At 40.2% G+C, this 21,738-nt stretch overlaps 1 protein-coding gene across 4 annotated transcripts in view; it reads left to right on the top strand.

The window, feature by feature from the left end:
* The window catches only part of ASAP1 (ArfGAP with SH3 domain, ankyrin repeat and PH domain 1), a 184,288-nt gene that overhangs the window by 148,146 nt on the left and 14,404 nt on the right, over positions 1-21,738 (top strand). For 2 of the 4 annotated variants that reach the window (XM_026703668.2, XM_026703669.2), the window contains 8 exons: positions 1,587-1,678; positions 4,318-4,504; positions 7,233-7,318; positions 9,169-9,284; positions 10,266-10,333; positions 11,002-11,109; positions 14,096-14,327; positions 20,613-20,783. In XM_026703668.2, the coding sequence (XP_026559453.2) occupies positions 1,587-1,678; positions 4,318-4,504; positions 7,233-7,318; positions 9,169-9,284; positions 10,266-10,333; positions 11,002-11,109; positions 14,096-14,327; positions 20,613-20,783 (1,060 nt within the window). The remainder of the gene's footprint in view (positions 1-1,586; positions 1,679-4,317; positions 4,505-7,232; positions 7,319-9,168; positions 9,285-10,265; positions 10,334-11,001; positions 11,110-14,095; positions 14,328-20,612; positions 20,784-21,738) is intronic. The other 2 variants (XM_026703670.2, XM_087931709.1) reach the window with 1 other exon arrangement.

Raw genomic sequence — 21,738 nt, 5'->3', positions numbered from 1 at the left:
AAGTAGAACTCCTTAGCATCAGAGCATGTTAATAATAATATAGGGAATACTAATGCTCTGATGGCCATTACAAAAAATCCTTTCTTAGTGAGCACCTAGAAGCCAAGAGGAATATACGTGCCAGATTTCAAGTTTGTAGGCTTTACAGTCCTGGAGATTTTGTGATGATGGTATTTCGCTTTTATATATATAGATTTATTACTTCCAGAAACTAAGATAGTGTGGTTCTTAAGAGGCTGGGCATTCTCAGGAAGTTTCCATGAGGTTCAAAGTATGCTCAGATTGGGAGTGAGTTTAGGAAAGCCTATTGAGTTGAATCCAGACAAGACAAATCAAATAAAAAATGTGGAACATGGAAGATTTTATATTCCGTGCAGTCATCAGCTCGTTAGCAGTCTTTCTGAGAGTGTACAAGATTCAGCAGTCCATCTGTATTTGAAAGACACTCTCTTTTGAAGAGAGCAACATATTCTGGACAGAGAGGATGGCTGGTTTGAAAGAAAGATGGGTTAAAGAGACCATCTTCATTAAGATTGAATGAACCCCCGACTCAATGGAGGGGAGGGATACAGCACCACCTATGTCCTGTTTACAGTACAGTCCTTTCAGCAGTTCTAAGAAGCTTCCACACCAATTTGCACTATTCAGGTGACCTTGAGGACAGGAGTGGGCCGCTGGGGGCTTGCAGGGGCTTGGGAGAGCCCCTAGCTAAGACTCTGTGGGGCTTGGAGAGCCCCCAATAACCTCAGAAAGACAAGTAGCAAGGGAAAGCTCTTAAATAGGCTTAATTGAACTTCTGGGCATTCAGCCAAGAACACTTCACACTTTGTAAAAGTGTTGCAAGCTAGATAAACAATCCACTCAGCACTTGCAAGGGAGAGCCATTGAGAAAACCAGATAACATAGCCACTAACCTCCGAGGGAATTAATTCCCAAATAATAAAAATCACATAACTCACCAGAAAACTCCACTAAGACTCCCAAGATCCCTCTCACAGTCACTGCTATTAAGCCTGGTTTCACCCAGTCTTTTATTTAAGTATTAAATGCACAAAATAATAAACAACTTTTGGGTATATATCTTTTTTTTTTTAGGTAATTAGGACAAAGAAGTGACATCCTTTGCCATGACCACCCAGCCAGTCATTAGGGCATAGAGCCCCTTGCTAAAAAATTGGAAGCCCACCCCTGCTTGAGGGAACAGATAAACCTCCAAGTCACCTCAACGACTCTCAGAACCCTTCCATCCTCCATCGTTCGATCAGAACTGAAGAAGCTTCTTAAAAGAGAAGCGAAATGGCTTCATGGAAAAAACAATGTCCAGTTGCCTTTTGAAAAAGCATCTTTGGGTCGTCAGAGGCTGAATTTTCTGACCAACAAAGCATGTTATTTCCTGCTTAGCTCTTGAGCTGTTGAACACACACGATCAAGTCTTATATTTGGTTTTCACACTCTCAGTATTTATAAAATTGTGTTGAAGGATAGCTTTTAAACACCAGATAGGTTTAAACTATATTGTGATTAGAAAAGTCTCAGATTAACGGCCTATGTTTAATTGCATGCTTTTTTGTTTGTTTCATTCTTAGCTGGCCAAGAATATAGGAAATAATAGTTTTAATGACATTATGGAGGGAAACTTACCGACTCCATCTCCAAAACCCACTCCATCGAGTGATATGTAAGTAACAAAAAAAGTGCAATTTACAACTCTTAGGATGGTGCAAATCATCAAAGACTTCATTTGGGAATAACAGGTTCCACTGAACGTTGCAAAATTAGAGGGGGGGGGGCTGCTTCAGGACCCTTCTGTGGTTTCCTGGATATGTTTTTTTTTTCTTGTTAATTATATTTCTGTAGCTGCCCATCTCAAATTACTCTGGGTGATATATATCATAAAGCAAAAAAACAAAAGACAGTTTTTATCATTTACTAATCAAATTTATTCTGAGTATTGTACATCAGTGGCCCCCAACCTTTTGGGCACCAGGGACTAGTTCCACGGAGAGAAGGTTTTTCCACGGACCAGAGGGGGCCCTGGTTTTGTGTGCTGCCTGGATCCCATGGATGGGGCTTCGCTTGTTTGCCCGGCCCATTTCTGGCATGCTGTGGCCTGGTGCCAGACTGCAGCCCAGGGGTTGTGGATACCCTGGTACACATCACAAAAACAAAGACAATTTTGTTGTGGTCTGGCAGCGGCCTGTGGAGCTGGCAGCAGAGTTGGACAGTGGGGAGGAACGTGGGCCAGTTCTGGAGTCTGGGGAGGGCTCGGATGAGGGATCTGCGTCCGATACAAAGATAGGACCAGGGCCGTCTGAGAGTTATGTGCTGACTCCAGAGCCTCCAGAATCTGACATCAGCGAGGCAGAGAAACGAGGAGCCGGTTCCCAGTGCGTGTTTGCACAGAGCTGCCAGAGGAAAAAACAGTTAAGACAAAAGGGGCAACTCGGGAATAAGGCTGGATATGATTGGCCCCTCCCATAAGACATAAAGGAGGAGCAAAGGGACATGAGCCTTTGCAGGAAGCAACTTTGTTCATTCTGGTCGGTTTAAAATCGGAAGTTCTGTGTTGACTTCGTGCTCCGTTTGGCCTTGTACAGCTATTTGGTAATTTAGTCGCTGGCAGCATTTCAAGGGAGATAAAGGTGGGTGCTTATCAGCCTTATCCCGAAAGACTGTAGCAGACTTCTGTTAGACTATTCATCAACTGTTTGGGACTCATTACAGGCTGTGAATGCATATAATTCACAGCTGTTGAAATAATTAAAAAAAGGGTTTGGGGAAACAGTGTGTGATTGTTACTGTCTCATTAAGCCTTGGTCAGAACAAACTTTTAATTATCAAATTTATCTCACTGTTCAGACAATCAGAACTATTAAAACAGTTCAAAACAAATGCATATCACGCCAAGTAAAACTGTTACTATGGATGCTAATACAGCTTAGAAATGGGGCCCTTAATACACAGACCCAGGAGCCTTCACGGCCTTGTGAAATGTTCACAGGTGGAATTTATCCTGAGAGCCATGGTGGCGCAGTGGTTGGAATGCAGTATTGCAGGCTAATTCTGCCGACTGCCAGCAGTTCGATTCTCACCAGGCTCAAGATTGACTCAGCCTTCCATCCGTCCAAGGTCGGTAAAATGAGGACCCAGAGTGTTGAGGTTAATAGGCCAACTCTATAAACTACTTAGAGAAGGCTGTAAAAGCACTGTGGAGTGGTATATAAGTCTAAGTGCTATTACTATTGGCATCCTGATACCTGAAGGGAGAATATTCCAGAGAGCAATGACAGAGAAGGGACGTCTCCTGATTGCTGCCTTCCTTGGCTGATGGCACCCGCAGAATGCCCATCCTGTCTGTGTCAACTCATAAAATATTTCTACGGTCTTTTTAGAGTTGCCAACAGAAAGGGATGGGGGAGGGGAAGGGCTTTGAAAGAGCAATGCGGCAGCTTGGAAATCGAAAGTGCATCCCATAAATAGTTTTCAAAGATAATAACTAGGTGACTGACAATTCTCACAATTCCCCTCACAATTCTAACTGGAGAACATGATTGATGACTCTTAGGAGTGGATGTATCTCATTGGAGAATATGAATTATGATACACCCAGGGGGTGCGGGAAAACCAGGGTGGTGACAGTGAATTATATATCTCAGAGTCGGCTACACCCAGGCAGTGCCGGACATTGTTAACTCTCAATAAATCCTTTTGGAAGTTTTGGAATTTGGCTCGAGACTCAGGATTTCATTGGCGTAACAGCCAGAATCCTGACTTGGATGGGTAGAAACAACTGGGAGAAGATGGTCACATAGGTAACCCAGCCCCAAATTATGAAGGGCATTACAGGTGACAAGCAGCACCTCAGAAACACACTGGCAAGCAACGCAACTCAAACAAAGCAATGGTGTTGCCTGTGTCAAAGACCTGGTCCATTCATCCTCATTCTGCTCTAGTTGAAGGTTCTGAATGCTCTTCAAGGGTAGAGTGCTTTGCAGTAGTCCAGACATGAGCTCAGGAGTGACTGTGAGTATAACCTCTGTAGCCGTGTGTAAGTACAGCTGCCCCAAAAGCTAGCAAGGAAGTTGCTAGTTTTCCACACTCCCCATGTATCTCATTAGTAGACTTGTTATGGATTATGGAGACTAGATGAATAAAGACGGCTAAATGGCTTCTTCAATCTTCTTCATGTTTAATCCATCAAACTTAAGGGTTTGGTTTGAAATGTAACTTTTGAATAAGGTCATTTCTTTTCTTTTCTTTTTTTTTTAAAAAAAGCAGTCTGTTAATGTTTATTTTTGGCTTTCTTTGGTTTTTCAGGACCGCCCGCAAAGAATTTATTACTGCTAAATATGTAGATCATAAGTACTCCAGAAAGACCTGTACATCGTCAGCGGCTAAACTGAATGAACTACTAGAGGCTGTTCGATCCAGGGATGTACTTTTATTACTTCAAGTCTATGCAGAAGGAGTTGAACTGATGGAGCCACTCTTAGAGCCTGGACAGGTGAGATCTCAGACTAGGGATCTAAATTTACATACATTTAAGAGACTACACACAAAAAGCTAAATCAAAAAAGAACAAGGATTGCATCCTAGTCGTGATATTTTAATCCGAATAGAGCTGGAGGTCTTCTAAGTCCAACCCTCCTGCTAAGCAGGAAACCCTATAGCATTGCAGACAATTCCTCACCCCGTTTTCCTACCAATCGATCATTCTTTATTTGGGATCTCAGGGTACTGTCTCCAGTCTCTTCTTAAAAACCTCCAGTGCTGAAGCATCTACAACTTCTGAAGGGAAGCTGTTCCACTGGTTAACTGTTCTGTTTGGAAGTTTCTACTTAATTCCAGGGTGCTTCTCTCTTTGATTAGGTTCCATCCATTGTTTCTTGTCTTCGTCTTCTGGTACTTTGGAAAATAAATTGACCCTGTTGTTTTTCAAATAATGGAACACTGCTATCATGTCCCCTCTAGTCCTTCTTTTCTCTAGACTGAAACCAAATCCTGAATCCAAACGCAAATCCTTGAGCCTTTGCTCGTATTCTATCTTTTTATCTTTTTTTCCCCCTTGGATAGTAACATGTACAGGTCATCCTTGACTTATAACTGCAATCGAGATATTTTGGTACAGGTAACGTACGATCACTCACATCTGATTTTACGACCTTTTTTTTGCCACAGTGAGTCACCCCAGTTGTTAAATGAAACACGGGACCATTAAGTGAAGCCAGCTTACCCATTGACTTGGCTAATTGGAAGCCAGCAGGGAAGATCACAAATGAGAATTGTGTGACTCCAGGATGCTGCAACAGTCATAAATGCGAGGACTGGTCATAACTCACTTTTATCAGTTCTGCTGTAACTTTTTTTTTGATATTTTTTTTTTATTTTTTCTTAATTACAAACATATCATTGTATGGACAGTGTGGTACCAGAGTGTGTTATATTTTAAAACAAAGATGACAATATTGTTCATATTCAATACAGTTGACAATCTTACAAATTTTCATACTAATAGCAATAGCACTTAGACTTATATACCGCTTTATAGTGCTTTACAGCTCTCTCTAAGCAGTTTACAGAGTCAGCCTATTGCCTCAAACAATTTGGGTCTTCATTTTACCCACCTCGGAAGGATGGAAGGCTGAGTCAACCTGGAGCCTGGTGGGATTCGAACTGCCAAATTGTGAGCAACTGGCTGCAGAAGTAGCTTGTTGTACTGCACTCTAACCACTGCACCACAGAGGCTTCTCTAATACAGGGGTTGCCAGCCTTTTGGACCTCAAGGACCACCAAACTCATAATTTTAAATCCCACAGACCAGTAATATGAATTTTGACTGACGGTGACTTGCTGACGTTTTCCCAGGATCTCTGCAGAAAGCAGCAGAGACCCTGGGAAAATCCCCCAAAAAAACTCTGTAGGAAAATTCCCTACCCCGTTTTCCTACCGATCGATCATTCTTTATTTGGGATCGCAGGATACTGTCTCCAGCTACATTCTCAGGGGGAGACACAGAGAGAGAGACTTTTGGCTTCATGCAAGGAAAGCAGCAGAAGTCTTTCTTTCTCTCCTCCAAACTCTGCCAGATACGAGTCTTTGTGAGCCTTGTTGTGCCAGTACAGCCTCTTGGAGCAGGATGCCTTGCCGGGTCCCAAAGACTCGTTTCTGGTGGAGTTTGGGGAGAGAAAGAAAGACTTTTGCTTCTTTCCTTGCATGCAGCCAAAAGCAGAAGAAGAAGGAAGCAGAAAGAAGCAGCCTGGTGGCCAGGTGAGGAGCATGGGGCGAGTGGGCAAGTTTCCCCCCTCCGCCCTTTCCCCCTTCCCCTCACTACCTCATGTTGTTCACAATGCAAGTGACGCAAGCCTTGTGTTCCCGCGGGCCTGTGGGCGGCGGAGCCTTGTGTTCCCTCACAGCCTGGATTAATTGCTTTGGGGTTGACATTTCTCTGCGGACCACCAAAAATTTTCACGGAGCACCAGTGATGCCCGCCCCACTGGTTGGCGACCCCTGCTCTAATACACATATGCTCTTTGATTATTCACCATTTCAGTATCTTATTTTATGTCAATCTCCATATTCTAAATATCCCTCTTTTGCTACCGGTAGAATATGATTAATCGTATTTGTAGTGTTTAACAGATGTATGTGATTCCAATAGTAATTCACCAATTTATGCTGAGTTAGAATCTTCCATTCTTTATCCCCTTTCTAATTTTAGTTCTGCTGTAACTCTGAGTGGTCACTAAACAAATGGTTGTAAGTTGAGGACTACCTGTACTGTAGGAATATATTGTGGGTCAGAGTGATCATTTGCATCTTACTGAACACTTCATCAGAAGATTTCCTGTCAATTAATTGGTGGAATGACTTCCCTGCAGAAGTTATGAATGCTCCAACACTGCAGGTTTTTAAGAACAGCTTGCTCTCAGAAGTTGTGGGAGTGCCATCAGTTGAGACTTTCAAGAAGAGATTGGACTGCCATTTGTCAGAAATGGTGTAGGGTCTCCCGCTTGGGCGGGGGGTTGGACTAGATGACCTACAAGGTCCCTTCCAACTCTGATTATCTGTAAGAGAGTGGACAACTGAAATTATTCAGTGAAATTATACAGTGTTTCCTGCCAGAGCAGCGGGTTGGGCTAGAAGACCTCCAAAGTCCCTTCCAACTCCGTTATTTGGTGAGGACACAAATGATCCCAGAGCTGTTAATTTTCATCTTTTCTTTCTGTCTTTAGGAGCCAGGAGAAACTGCTCTTCATTTAGCAGTCCGGACTGCTGATCACACCTCGCTCCATCTGATCGACTTCCTTGTACAAAACTGGTAACAGCCCTTTGTTTTTATGGTGGTATATAAGCACTCAATGAATGTCTCCCTGACGTTGTATGGTGTAATCACATGCATAACTCAGGGCACACTTTCTCCTCTCCTCTCCCCTTGTTGGGGTGAGCCCCCAATCTTGGCCTCCCATAAAGGCGTAAAAACATGGGTCTGTCCCCTTTCTTGGGCCATGGGGCTGGTTAGCGCCCTGAAAGCTCTCACCTCTTAATTTCTAACATTTCTGGCCTCCTTTAAATGTTACATAGTGTTTTGTTTTTTCCTTTAAAAATCCCTCTTTACTAATTTACACATAAAAATACACAATCAATAGATATTTAAACATAGGGCCTTTTCACACATTCTATAAAAATACAATGTTTAAGGAAGTCCAGAGAAACATGTCTGCAATTCTACAAAGTTCATAAATCCCTCAAACAATGCAAAATTTAAATTCAGACCTATTTGAAAAAGCTCTGTACGTTGTTTCATTTAAGGAATTATTGTTGTTTGTATTCCTTAACATATAAAATTATATCTGTCTCTTTGCAATAAAAGAATAACAGATGTATTATTTTTTTGCAGATGGGGTACATTTAAAACTTTTAATTTCTTAAAAAATAAATCATTCCCAAAGTATACAGTTTATAAAATTCTATATACAAGTAACAACGGCTGGTAACAAAACCAGTTTTAAATACATTTTATATAAAATTTACCAGAGGTCAGCTCCATGACAGGATTAGAGGCAATATAACTTCTCAGGATATTTTTATATACTGAGTTTAAAAAGTGGTTTTTTGGTTTTTTTTGGAAGATGTGACATAGTGTTTTTGTTACATAAATGTTATATAGTGTTTTTGATGCTTTCAATATCTTATTATACATCATCCAGCATCAGGGGTGGGATGCAAATATTTTTACTATCGGTTCTGTGGGCGTGGCTAGGTGGGAGTGGCCATGTGACTGGGTGGGTGTGGCTTTTTTGCAGCAGCATTCCCCCCCGTTCCCTTTTTTTTCTCTCCTGGGCCTCAGGGACGCCTCGGGGGGGGGTGTTTTTGCTACCAGGAGGCTTCCTGAGGCCCAGGAAGGCAAAAAACTGGAGCGTGGGGGGCACACAACGGAATCCCACCCCCCATTCCCTGTGGCCCTTTTTGCCTCCTGGGCTTCAGGGAAGCCTGCTGGGTGAAGCAGTAAGACAATAAGACAATGAGGGGGATCTTGGCACAGCTGATCATTGGAACAGCTAATCGTCAGGAGGAAAAAAAGAAAAAAAATACCTTAAGGAGCGCCTGGGCGGGGGAGAATGCAGTCAGCAATGTCGGGCATGTGGCGATGTCGCGCATGCGTGATCAGGACTGACTGGGAGGGGAGGATGGAGAGGGGAGGGGCCAGCCAGGGGCACAATTTGCTGGTTCTCTGAATTGCACAGAATTGTAACAACCAGTTCTATAGAACTGGTCCAAACCGGTAGAATTCCACCCTGTCCAGCATCTCACTGTGAAGGAGATAGTTAGTTCTTAAATATGATTGATTGATTGATAGACAGACAGACAGGTGACAGATATGATAATAGATAAGATAGATAGGCAGATAGATAGACCATCGGGATGCTGCAAAGATAGTGAAAATGGGGGAAATGGTTGTAAATCAGATTTTTCAGCGCAACTATGAATGGTTGGAAACCGAGGCCTGCCTGAACAGTCTCCACATTTTATAGTCATTGTGGTCATGTCTGTTATGTACTTTTTACAGAATAAAATGAGCTTATGGATATGTACCGCATATCCCACATGTAAATCCATGATTAGGTGTGAAGCTAATATAGGAATTTTTTTTTAATCATTATTTTTTAGTGGAAACCTGGATAAGCAAACCGTGTTGGGGAATACAGTTCTACATTATTGCAGTATATATAACAAACCAGAGTGTTTGAAGTTGGTTTTGAAGGGGAAGCCATCTTTGCATATAGGTGAGTAAGTTCTCTTCACTATTAGTCAATAAAAAGTACTGGAATATTCACAGACACACATACATGTGTGTGTGTGTGTGTGTGTGTGTGTGTGTGTGTGTGTGTGTGTGTGTCTGTGAATATATACTTCTAGTACTTTCTCTGTCTCTCTCTCTCCCTCTCTGTCTCTCTCCCTCCCTCCCTCCTCTCTCTCTCTCTCCCCCATCTCTCTCTCTCTCTTCTCTATAAAATAGGCACAGTTGACTGAAAGTAATTATCCATATTCCTCTAGTAATTACCCTAAAAAGCTGTGCAATCTTCTGATGATTCTTGATTTGCATTTTGTTCATATTTCAGCTAGGCCTTTGATGATTTGCCTCAGCTGTCACTGCTTTTGAAGTTAACTTGTTAAAACAAGATGCCTTGATCAAAGTTGAATAATGAACAATTTTCAAGTGTGGTCCCAACGTTCATAAATGAAATATAATACGGGAAGGGCCATAATTTGTAATTCTGTTTCCTTGATTCTTGTATCTGGCTTTTGCACCGGTAATCAAGGAACCCAGATTGAGCCTACTTGCTTACATGGTCAAAAGCAAAACATTATTTTCATTTTGCCATATTTGCCAACAAAAAAACACCCTGTATTGTTCTTCGGAAGTCTATCTGGTCCATCTGACTCACATATAAATTACCACTTATTCTAATTGCAGGTAGTCCTCAATTTACGACCACAGTTCAGCCCAGAATTATGGTTGTAAATCATGATGGTTGTGAGGTACCCCTGTGATCGCATTTTTTAATGACCACTGGCTTGTTGTGATAGTCTATTGACTTCAAATGAGCACTAAGTGAACTGTAAATTGAGAACTACCTGTCAGGTGTCCTTCTTCTATATAGCGACCATTTGATTTTCATTGCATCTTTTTTTTTTAACGCTTAATGAATATCGCACTTCATTGCAAAATTTGGTAGTTTTAATTTTATCCTGACATTTTGCAGTAAATCAAGCTGGGGAAACTGCCCTGGACACGGCAAAGAGACAGAAAGCTATTCAGTGTGAAGATTTGGTAAGAAAATCATGCGTGTTTACAATTAAAAGATGGAAAGGGAAAATTTGCATGAATTTCTCTCTCTCTCTCCCTCACCCTCACTTTTTTTTTCATATGTAGAATGTGATGAATCACCTACAGACAGAGATTCCAGACTGATATTTTGTTCTTTTTAAGCCTTTTTCTAGTTCCCCCCAAGCAAAAAAACCAAAAAAAGAATTCTTAATTTCAAAGTATGAACCCTTAGGAGTGGTACGGGGGCCTAGAGGAGGAGCTCTCGCCTCACACTCTGGAGGCTGTGAGTTGAATCCTAGGTAGAGGCAGATATTCCTCTCTCTGGGCACAACTGAGAATATATCTGCTGAACAAAATTCTGCATTGGTGACAGGAAGGGCATCCAGCCATTAAAACACTCTGCAAGCTCCATTCAGTTGCCCTGACTCCACCCCGCAAGGGATTATGGGGTCATTAAAAGAAGATGATGATGAAAGCGTGAACCCTTGCGTGAGAAAGTTTACCATGCTGTATTTTTTTTAAAAAAAAAATTCTTTTACGATTACAAAGGATTTTCAATAAATCAGAACAAAGCCGGGCGTTTCAATATAGTACAAAATGTCTCTGCCAAGAAGAGAAAATGCTGTTGACAAACACAAAAGACGACATTTCTGAATTACGTGTTATTTCAGCTTTCTCAGGCCAAAGTAGGGAAACTAAATCCACACGTTCACGTCGAATACGAGTGGAACCTTCGGCAGGAAGAAATGGATGAAAGTGACGATGACCTGGATGACAAGGTAAAGAAGAATTTTTTGGGGGGGGTGGGGGGGGTGTTACAGGTAGTCCTTGGTTTGCAACAGCTCATTTAGTGACCTTACGTAGTTGCCAACAGCACTGAAAAAAGTGACTTGAAACCTTTTGTCACACTTACGACCCTTGTAGATGTGATCAGAATTCAGACACTTGGCAACTGACTCGTACTTATGATGGTTGCAGTGTCCAAGTGACATGGGATCTACCTTTTTTGACCTTCTGACAAGCAGAGTCAATGGGGATTCACTGAACAACTGTCTGTGGAGATCCTCAATGATCCAGGTTATAGTTTCCCCAAAGGTGCTTTTTCAAGAGGCCTCTGGATTTATATAAGAGCATAAATTCTTCCATTAGAATGGTACGTTGGCCTAGTGGTGGAGCTCTCGCCTCACAGTCAGGAAGCTATGAGTTCAATCCCAGGTAGAGGAAGATAATTTCTCATTCTGGGCACAATGAGAATATGTATTGGAAAATGCCTAACTTACCGCCTATACATATTATTATTCAGAAAATTTATGAATGCACCAAAATGGAGAGGCTTACACTAAAACGGAAAGGAAAAGATGACTCTGAATATTATTTGATTTGGGAGAAATGGTACGATTGGTTAGACCATAAAACAAAAGTGTATAAAATAAGGGGAAATAATGAATCTATGAAACATATTATTACGTATATACTAAAGGATAGGATTTTATAAAACACTAGTTTTAGTTTTCTTTCTCATTAATTAAGCTATATAAAGGACTTATCCATAAAAACATAGTTATAATTCAATAATAATAGACTATTATATACAATATAATATAGATAACATTTAGTTTACAAGAGATAAGAAGTAACTGCCATTTAATACCTTTTATGAGATAATTAAATCACTATCAAATGTGTTAGAAATATGATTTGTCTTATTATAGAACGTGTGGTGATGCTTATTTGTATGACTTATTTTTTTTATTTTTGTATATTTGCATATTTTACTTTTTTGTACTTTTTGTAAAGTATTTTTTTAATTTTTTTTTAAAAAGAGAATAAATCTGCTGAACAAACCTCCCCATTGGTGACTGGAAGGGCATCCGGCCAGTAAACACTCAGCTCCATTCAGTTGCCCAGACTCCACCCCACAAGGGATTATGGGGTCGTTAAAAGAGAAGGGGGAAGATGATAAATTCTTCCATTTTCCACCATTCAGTCAGAGATGAAGAAGCTTCTTGGATGAGAAGTGAAATGTCTTCAAAAAAAAAACCTAGAAAGTCCAGTTGCCACTTGAAAAAGCACCTTTGGGACTTAACAACTAGTTATGCATAGATTGTAGGGTATAATAAATGTGTTGCTAACTTAACAACTGCAGTGGTTCACTTAACAATTGTGGCAAGAAAGATCTAAAAAATGGGGCAAAACTAACTTAACAGCTATCTCGCTTAATAACAACAAAGATTGGGGGCTTAAATTTTGGTTTTAAGTCAAGGGCTACCTGAGTTAGTCCTCAATTTAGCATCAGTCACTTAGAGACCACCTGAAGTTATGGCTGGCCTCCTCAAGGCTTCTTGTGACCCTGTTCTGAAGGTCCAATGGCTGGGGATCCTTCCCTAGCCAAGTGGCTGAATGTTGGGCATTCAGCAACTGGCCTGCACTTAGGTTTATTTGCAGTAGCCAATAATAAATGAGTGGTTTACAAGCAATGTGTTTATTATACCCTACAATCTTATGCATAACTAGTTTGGTATGACATACAAGTTCATTCAGCTTTGTGAAAGCGATTTTTTAATAGCCCATGCATATATTGCATGGACCATTAATAAATGGCTTTCACAAAGCTGGGTGAATTTGTATATCATATCAAACTAGTTATGCATAGATTGTAGGGTATAATAATATTGTCAACTCATGAAAGATTTCTATGGTCTTTTTAGAGTTGCCAGCAGAAAGGGAGCGGGGAGTAGAGTAGCAGCTTGCAAAACCAAAACTCTATTCCATGAATGTTTTCATAGATAGCTTCCAGGCGACCAAAGTTTCTGCTGTGCAGAATTCTAACTGGAGAGTATGATTGATGACTCTTGGCTATGGATGTGTCCCATTGGAGAATATATGAGGGAAAACCATGGTCAAGGGTGACAATGAATGATGTGTCTCAGAGTCAGCTACACCCAGGCAGTCTTTTCCTAATAAATCTTTTTGAGCTTTGAAAATCCAGCTAGAGACTCGTGATTTAAATGGGGGTAACTACCAGAGCCCTGACAAATATATGCGGGGTGCGGGGAGAAGGAGGAAGAGGATGAATCAAAACTCTATTATCCAACTTAATGATTCTGAGTGATGTAGCTTCAGAAATCCTGGAGTAGGATAGGAGTAGAATCCTGGAGTAGATTCATTGCATGTGTTTTCATATGATGAATGCTAGTTAGCTCTTGAACTAAATACTAATAGCCTATTTAGAGCTGGGCTCAATAATTATTATGAAACTGCCAACTAAGTTGGAAGGAGTGATCAAGCAAGGGCCTAGCTTGGAGTCCTTACAAGGTAGACAGACAGGTGATATTCTTGTAAAATGTAGATGGTAGTAAAGTTAATGACTTGTTCATAAGTAGTTCTGGTTGCTTGCGCCTGACAATAACAAAATATATTTAGAAACCATATGTCCATGTATAATTCACTAACCTATTTTCTTCGCCTCCTCCAGTTCTAAGATTCACAGGGAGTTTAGAAGAGTTCATGACTTTTCCATGTGCTCAAGAATGTCTTCCTGGGAGTAATTTTTTCTCTCTTTCTCATGACATGTCCAATGCAAAATTGTACCCATCTCTGAAATAAATAAGGAAACTTTATATGACAAAAGTGAAAATCACTGTTCATGCCTCGGTAGTTTACCCAACAATGTCATTTCCTGTTCTTCAGCTGGAAAGTTTTGACTTTTATTAGTTAAAGAGAGAAGGCAACTTGAAATAAATGTGTTGTTATTGTTTCCCACAGCCTAGCCCGATTAAGAAAGAACGCTCCCTGAGACCGCAGAGTTTTTGTCATTCTTCCAGTATTTCTCCTCAAGACAAAATGGCTGTTCCCGGCCTTGGCACTCCACGAGACAAGCAGAGACTCTCCTATGGCGCCTTCCCACATCAAATTTTTGTCTCTGCCAGCATCGACTCTGCCACTTCACCAACAACTGTAGATGGGCCCCCACTTCCTCCAAGAAATTCTGGAAAAGGTATTTGTTTGGCACTGTTGTGAGGTGTTGCAGGAATGGGGCGCGATTGCTGTTTTGCCGCCAATCCTATAGAAACTTAACTGTTTAATTTTAGCTTTCTGGAAGAGGATTTTCAAATGGTGTGGCGAACACGGGTGATGAGTAGCAGTTTGTTTCACTAGGCATCTTGACAGAAGTGCAAACAACTTATTTCTCTTTTATGTGTATTTTATAAAGCTGAGTCACATTTTAAAGGGGCATTGCTATAAATTCCAAAAATTCTGGTCAATGAATTATATAGGCAGGCATTAATATTTTGCAATTATATAACTATACAACTATGTTTTTTTTTCCCATAGAGTAGGATGCAATATTAAAAATTCCAGAAAAAAAGAGACTGTTTTTAATCAGAAAAGACAGATAAAGAAAACTTGCTGAGCAAAATCTTCATAGAATATGTTTAGATTCTTCTAGTTATTCTGTCAATGTGTTTTTTCAAACTGCAATTTTAAGACTTTGACTCACAGAAATCTTCAACTAGCAATATCTCAAATAAATATTTTGAACAAAACGAGCAGGGCCAGCTCCTGTGTTAAGAAGGCAGGGATGACAATTGGCAGCCTTGCATTCGAGACCCGCTGCTGCTGTGGGATGTGTTGAGCTCCTGTCACATGCTCCAGGTCCCACCAAACCAGCAGTTCAAAAGCTTCGTGACGATGCAAAAGGAGCCCCCAACTGCGTGTCCCCTGGGCAACAATATTATCACTGTCATATCGATGCTTCCAACATGGAAGTATGCATATTAGTATCCGCAAACAGCTAGTTTTGTGCATGCCTACTAAGGTGTAATGAACAGGTAGCAGAGTATTTTTCCAAGCAATTAAATGACCCCATTATTTTTCCCCCCAGAAAGATAGAATAAAATTCAGATGCTTGGCAACCAGCATGACATTTGCATAATTCTGGGGCCATGTTATCACTATTTATAACCTTCCCGGCCAGCTTCCAACAAGCCAAGCGATTTGCTTAAGGACTGCATCATTCAATTAACAATTGCAGTGAGTCAGTTAGCATCCACTGCAAAAAAAAAAAAAGTTGTGAATGTTGGGAACCATGTTCACTTAACAGCCATGGAAATTCTGCTTTTAATTGTGGGCGTAAGTTGGGGAATAACTGTATAATTTTTTTAGACACAGATGCCTTCTCTGCAATCGCTATTCTCACCTGGCAAATCAGAATGAGAAGGGCTGGTGTCACAGATAAATACGCTGATGGAAAGGGAGCCTTAATTCTTTGTTTTAGTGGTTGCAGTAGTACAAGCAGACTCCACCAGTGGTGGTATTCTACCGATTCGGCCTGGTTTGGCTGAACTGGTAGCTCCAATGATCATCTGTGAGCAAACCAGTTCGCTCCGATGATCAGCTGCTGGGCCCTCCCACCCGTCTTTATTTCCTGCTTTTCAACCTCAGCTGCTTCGCGCGGCACAGCAGATTGCTGCGCGTCAGCTGTTGAAGACACAGGGAGAGTGCAGGCTTGCAGGACAAGATTAGTAGCAAACCATCTGCGTGCGCAGGCGCAAAGCACGCGCACCAAGCCACGCCCACAGAACCGGTGGTAAACAAATTTGAAACCCTACTGGACTATACTCAGAGGAATCATTCTGCTGACACAGAATTCAAGCATTCTTGAAATAAAAGTGACTGCTTTTGTTTCGAAACTTTTACACAAGTATTAACAAATACTTCTGAATCTTTGTTAGTAGTACCAGGAATGGTCCACCTTCTTTATCGCAACTACAGATATAATTTCAAAAATATATATTGGCTCCTTCCTATTTGAATTAAATGTTGATGAAACTACCGTAAAGTAGATAAAACCCTTAGAGGATTCTTAATTAGCATGAAAACAGGAAATGTGTTTGAACATCAGTGGAACCTAACTGGTAAGAATTTCAAACAAAATTTGAAAATATTCCGTGAATTATTGCTAAGACTATAAGCTTGAAGGGAGCATTCTCTAATCTTTGACATGTAATAGTACTACTTTAATAGTAGTAATAGAATGCAATAACAGTAATATTGTAGTGAATAACCATTAGGCCATATCAGAATATTAAATATAAAACACAGTACAGTACTAATACCATATATTAAAGAAAGAATAAAAAATAAGTAAAATAAAATGCAAATCCTATTTCTATGTCACCTGTACAATTTTACCCCAATCTGATCCACATATATAATCCTCAACTGTATTGTTTTGTTCCACCGAAGAGCTGTGTTATCTATAATTTTTGCATTCTGAGCACATATGAAATACGTTGTTTTAATAGAAGGATGCCAATAGGCCGTACTTCTGTAAATGTGTTATGCCTTCGGTCTGCAGTGCACAAATATGATAACATTCCAGATTTTTGGAAGAACGTTTTTAATGAGATTTCACATATAATTGAACAGAAGATTGAGGGATTTCTCCCCAAAGCTAGATTGATTACATATATTTGATAGCAGAACCCACCCCAAAATTACATTTTTTTAAAAAAAATCAAATTTTAACAGTCAAATTAATTATTGCTAAATAGCGGCAATATCAAGGTAATATCTCAAGATAGAGTATGATAAGATCTGTTCCATAGTATCTCCTGATAGTTTATTGCTTAATAATGAAAAGTAGCAAATCTTTATTTTTGTGAGGAAGGGCAAGGTTTTATTTATTCCAGGACGTAAGGATCCTTGCAACGATTTTTATCAGAAATTGCGGGGGGATGTTAAAACGTACTAGCATCTTCCGTATTTTAAATTTAATTGAAATAGAAAGCTTGCATGTTGCAAAGCAAGACACCACCTTCAAAAATACTTACTTTTAAGTAATATTCATAGGTTGTACAGGTAGTCCTCGAGTTTCAACCACCATTGGGAGCCAAACCATTTCTGTTGCTATGCGAGATGGTTAAGTAAGCTTTGCCACATTTTATGACCTTTCTCACTGCGGTTGTTAAGTGAATCACTGCAGTTGTTAAGTTGGTAACACCGTTAAGTGAATCTGGCCTTCTCTGTTGATTCTGCTTGTCAGAAGGTCACGAAAGGGGAATCACATGACCCTGGGACAGTTGCAACCGGCATCAGTACATGCCAGTTGCCAAGCATCTGAATTTTGATCATGTGACCATAGGGATGCTACAAGGGTTGTGTGAAAAACGGTTGCAAATCACATTTTTTCCAGTGCCGTTGTAATTTTGAACAGTCCCTAAATGAACCATTGTAAGTCGAGGACTACCTATACCCCCAAGTCTAACCTGGAAGCATTCTTAGAAAATAAAGTGGGTAGATGATACCAAGAGCGCTTAACTTTGGCTAGCAAACTGGAAACCTAGGCCTGGGTTCGAAAGAACTTTTGCAGCCACATTTGAGCTGAAGGAATCTCTATTGCAAGCAAGGTGGAAGAACTTTGTTGATTGCCTTTGCACATGCCCATGGCGATTCAAGCCCTCAGGTGAACAGAGTTGGAAGGTACCTTGTAGGTCATCTAGTCCAACCCTTCTGCCCAAGCAGACCCTACCCCATTTTTGGCAGATGGCAGCTCGGTCTCTTCTTGAAAGCTTCCAGTGATGAAGTTCCCACAACTTCCAGGGGCAACTTCTGTTCCATTGGTTGATTGCTCTCACTGTCAGAAAGTTTCTCCTTATTTCCAGGATGAATCTCTCCTGGATCAGCTTCCATCCATGATTCCTTGTCTGGTCTTTGGGTGCTTTGAAAAACAGCTTGACCCCCTCCTCTCTGTGACAGCCCCCCAAATATTGGAAGACTGCTATCCTGTCTCCCCTGGTCCTTCTCTTCACTAGACTAGCCAGGCCCAGTTCCTGTAACCGTTCTTCATATGGTTTAGTCTCCAGTCCCCTAATCATCCTAGCTGCCCTTCTCTGCACTTTCTAGAGTCTGAACATCTCAACAACACCCATAGCTTTCCATTCTTTCCATAAATGAACTGTTTTGCTTTATGGGGCTTGGTGGCCCTGAAGGGAAGTGTCTATATAAGGTCAACGGGAGCCATGTCCAACTATGACAGACACCTAAAAGAGGTGAAACACTCCCCCCCCCAGCTTATCAATTGATGTATGCTCCCTCTTGATATAAGGGACCAATGGACACAGATTTAATCTGATTTAATTATTCTGTAATTCAGGTGGCATACATTGCCTTGTTTCAAGTAAAATAGTTTAATTGACAATGCAGAGAAACTTGTGATTAACAAATGATCGTTGCCTAACCTGGCTTGCACTGAACAGAATGAAGGGAGATATGTGTTGTGTTGTTGCTTAGCATGCACACTATCAAAAATGAATAATTTGATTAAATCTATTTCGTTAATGCATTTGTATGAATGGTACGGTGGCCTAGAGGTAAAGCTCTCACCTTGCAATCAGGAGGCTGTGAGTTCGATCCTAAGTAGAGGCAGATATTTCTCTCTCTGGGCAGAGCGAGATTATCTCTACTGCAAACTCAGCATTGGTGACAGGAAGGGCATCTGGCCAGTAAACACTCGGCTCCATTCAGTTGCCCCAACTCCATTCCAATGCAAGGGATTATGGGGTCATTAAAAGACAATAATAATAATAATGTATTTGCTTATAATCCTACAGCCAGTTGCTTTCTGGAGGAATAATGAGTCAAAGGAAAAAATATAAATAATCTAAAATTAACATAAAAGCAAACAACAGATATGACAGTGTTAAAATGTATCTATTCCAAGACTAGACTTTGCTAAACCATTCTGTTTAAAAGATATGTGATTCAATTCAAATGAGCTTCAACATAGATAAACGCATAATCAAGAATAGTCTATTTCATCACGATTAATCATCATTCTCCTTGGCTTGTTGGTGTTTTGAACTTGGGACCTTTACTACATTAAATGTGTACTTTTGTCTGTCAACACTATTCTTTTAGATTTAACATTAGATAAGTTAAATTATTGCTTAGTTTTACCCATATCAATGTTGATGGATATTTTTACTGGTAAACAGTGAGTCAGATCTAGTCTTAATCTCTCTATATAAAAGCAAAATACCAAAATCACAAAATCTCCAGAACCGTGAAGCCTGCAAACTTGAAATTTGGCACCTATGTTCCTCTTGGCTTCTAGGTGCTCATAAGAAAGGATTTTTCAAAATGACCATCAGAGCATTTCCTATATTATTATTAACATGCTCTGATGCTAAAGTGTTCTACTCCCCCACCCCACCTGAAAAGAAATCTGTTTCAAATACAAAACACAAGCAGAGGAGAGGAGTTTCAATTTTAATTTTACAGCAGCAACCAGCTTGAACAGTTGAGCTAAGCCATGCCCAGGCTCCTTGCTGTCTTGCTCACACAGCAAATACTATTTCAGTTTCCAAATAGCCCACAACACTCTCACACACTGACAGGATCCTAACCAGATGAATACTGATGGATGCTGGTTGGGAGAAGCACCATTTTCCCCTCTTATTTTCCTCCCCCAAAACTAAGCCTGATCACATAGTTTCATAGCAAAGCACAGGTATCAAGCTGGTATATATATATATAAAAGACCAACTTTAATGAATGGGATTTACAATAGTAATTAACTTATTTTATTGATAAGGCTCAATATAGTGGAGATTATTTTTGTGGTGCATAATCACCATTTAAATAATACACTCTTTGCATTAGCTCTATTGCCGAAATTTAAGGTTCAGGCCAGAGATGATATTTTTGTTTAATATTTGCATTTTTAAATGTATGACTGTTTATATATATTGCACCCAGTTATTCTTAAGTACATCCGCTGAAATCATGGTTTTTATGTGTAATATGAGGCCGTTGATTTATGAATGAAGGCGAATATACACGTCCCAGGATAACGTTGCAGGATCCAATCTGGGTTGGTCCCTGAGACCAGAGGTTTTGCCTTCCCAGCAGCCTGAAACTGAAAGCTCAGAATATTAAATCTCTGGTCCCAGTAACCAACCCAGATTGGATTCAGTGGATTTACTTGGCGTTATGTGCGAATTTCTCTTCCTGCATCTTAGTATCTTAAATTTCTTTGTGTTACCTTCTCTCTGGAACCGTGTATCTGCTTCTCCAATCATAGTAATTGTTGAAAAAGTTAATAGTAGCAAAAGAATTCTGCTAAGTTTTCCACTTTTTGGAATGGCTAGTTTTTTGTTGTTTTCCCTCAGTCCTTTGCTGTATTTTCCTGTTGTCTGATTTTGAGTTTCCAGTGTGTGCTGTATTGGTGTTAACCCATTCTTTGTGTCGATAAGAAGATATTTGTTTATCTCCGCAGGTCCAACGTGCCCACCTTCAACTCTCCCATTAAGCACTCCAGCCTCTAGTGGCAGCTCCACCCTGTCTAAGAAGAAGCCCCCTCCCCCACCCCCTGGACACAAAAGAACCCTATCAGACCCACCCAGCCCACAACCTCATGGGCCCCAGAATAAGGGCCAAATGTCTTGGGGTGAGTTATTATAATATTCATACTGATTTAGTTTCAGCCCTTACAGGAGGAGGACAAGTAGGGGGTGGAGTCAAGAGAGGAATCAGCCTGGAATCATTACGTTCCCACAAATGATCCAAGTCCAGCTTCCCCTTGAATTTCATTAACTCTTATCTAATGCCAACTTAATGCTGATTGCTAGTTGATTGGATCCTCGTTATGATTTACTGTAGTGGGAGATAAAATTGCCAGCTTGTAGAGGATCCTAGTCCTCACTGGTGTTGTGTGTTAATGGTTTGATCTTTGTGAAACATGATGTCCATTGTTGCTTGGTGTGACGTCTTGACAAATGTTACATTACTATGTGTCTGGAATCCTTCTATGTGGAAGAATATAGAAACAAATGCAAAATGGAAATAGGTAAAAAAAAGAAAGAAAGAAAAGCCTTACATTTGAAAGTTCAAGCTGTGATTGCAATTCTCTACAACATTAGAACCAACTATGGTTGGATATGATGTTTTAATTGAGCTGAAACCTCTGATTATAAATTAGATGCTCCTGCTGACATTTTAGAATTACTCCAAAGTCTTATAGCTCTTTTTTTTTTTTTCTGAAACTTGTGATAGATAGAAATGTATGACTTCCTTGTAAAGCCAGCAAGTTTTTTAGAACAACGTTTTTGGATAAGTACACATTTTGTTTTGGGAGACGAGGAGACAGTAAGTTTTGAAGCATCCTAGGAAAACTTTTGAAGCTATTGTCATCCAGCTGTTAACCTTACTCTAACCCATTACAGTAAGTTTGTGTTCTGCGGAAAATGGTTTAAATTAACATTTTAATGCTCTAAAAAGAGATTAATAAAAACATAATGTTTCAGTTATAGCTTCAGAACGATTCAGAGGCCTTAGATTTTTACTTGATTAAGTTATGATTCTGTGCATTAGGTTATCTGTTTTTAATTTTAACTCTAAAAGGG

The sequence above is a fragment of the Pseudonaja textilis genome, chromosome 3 (genome assembly GCF_049901715.1).
Source record: "Pseudonaja textilis isolate UNSWEBS1 chromosome 3, rPseTex1.2, whole genome shotgun sequence".
Classification (NCBI taxonomy): domain Eukaryota; kingdom Metazoa; phylum Chordata; class Lepidosauria; order Squamata; family Elapidae; genus Pseudonaja; species Pseudonaja textilis.
This window is presented reverse-complemented; position numbering and strand designations above follow the sequence as displayed.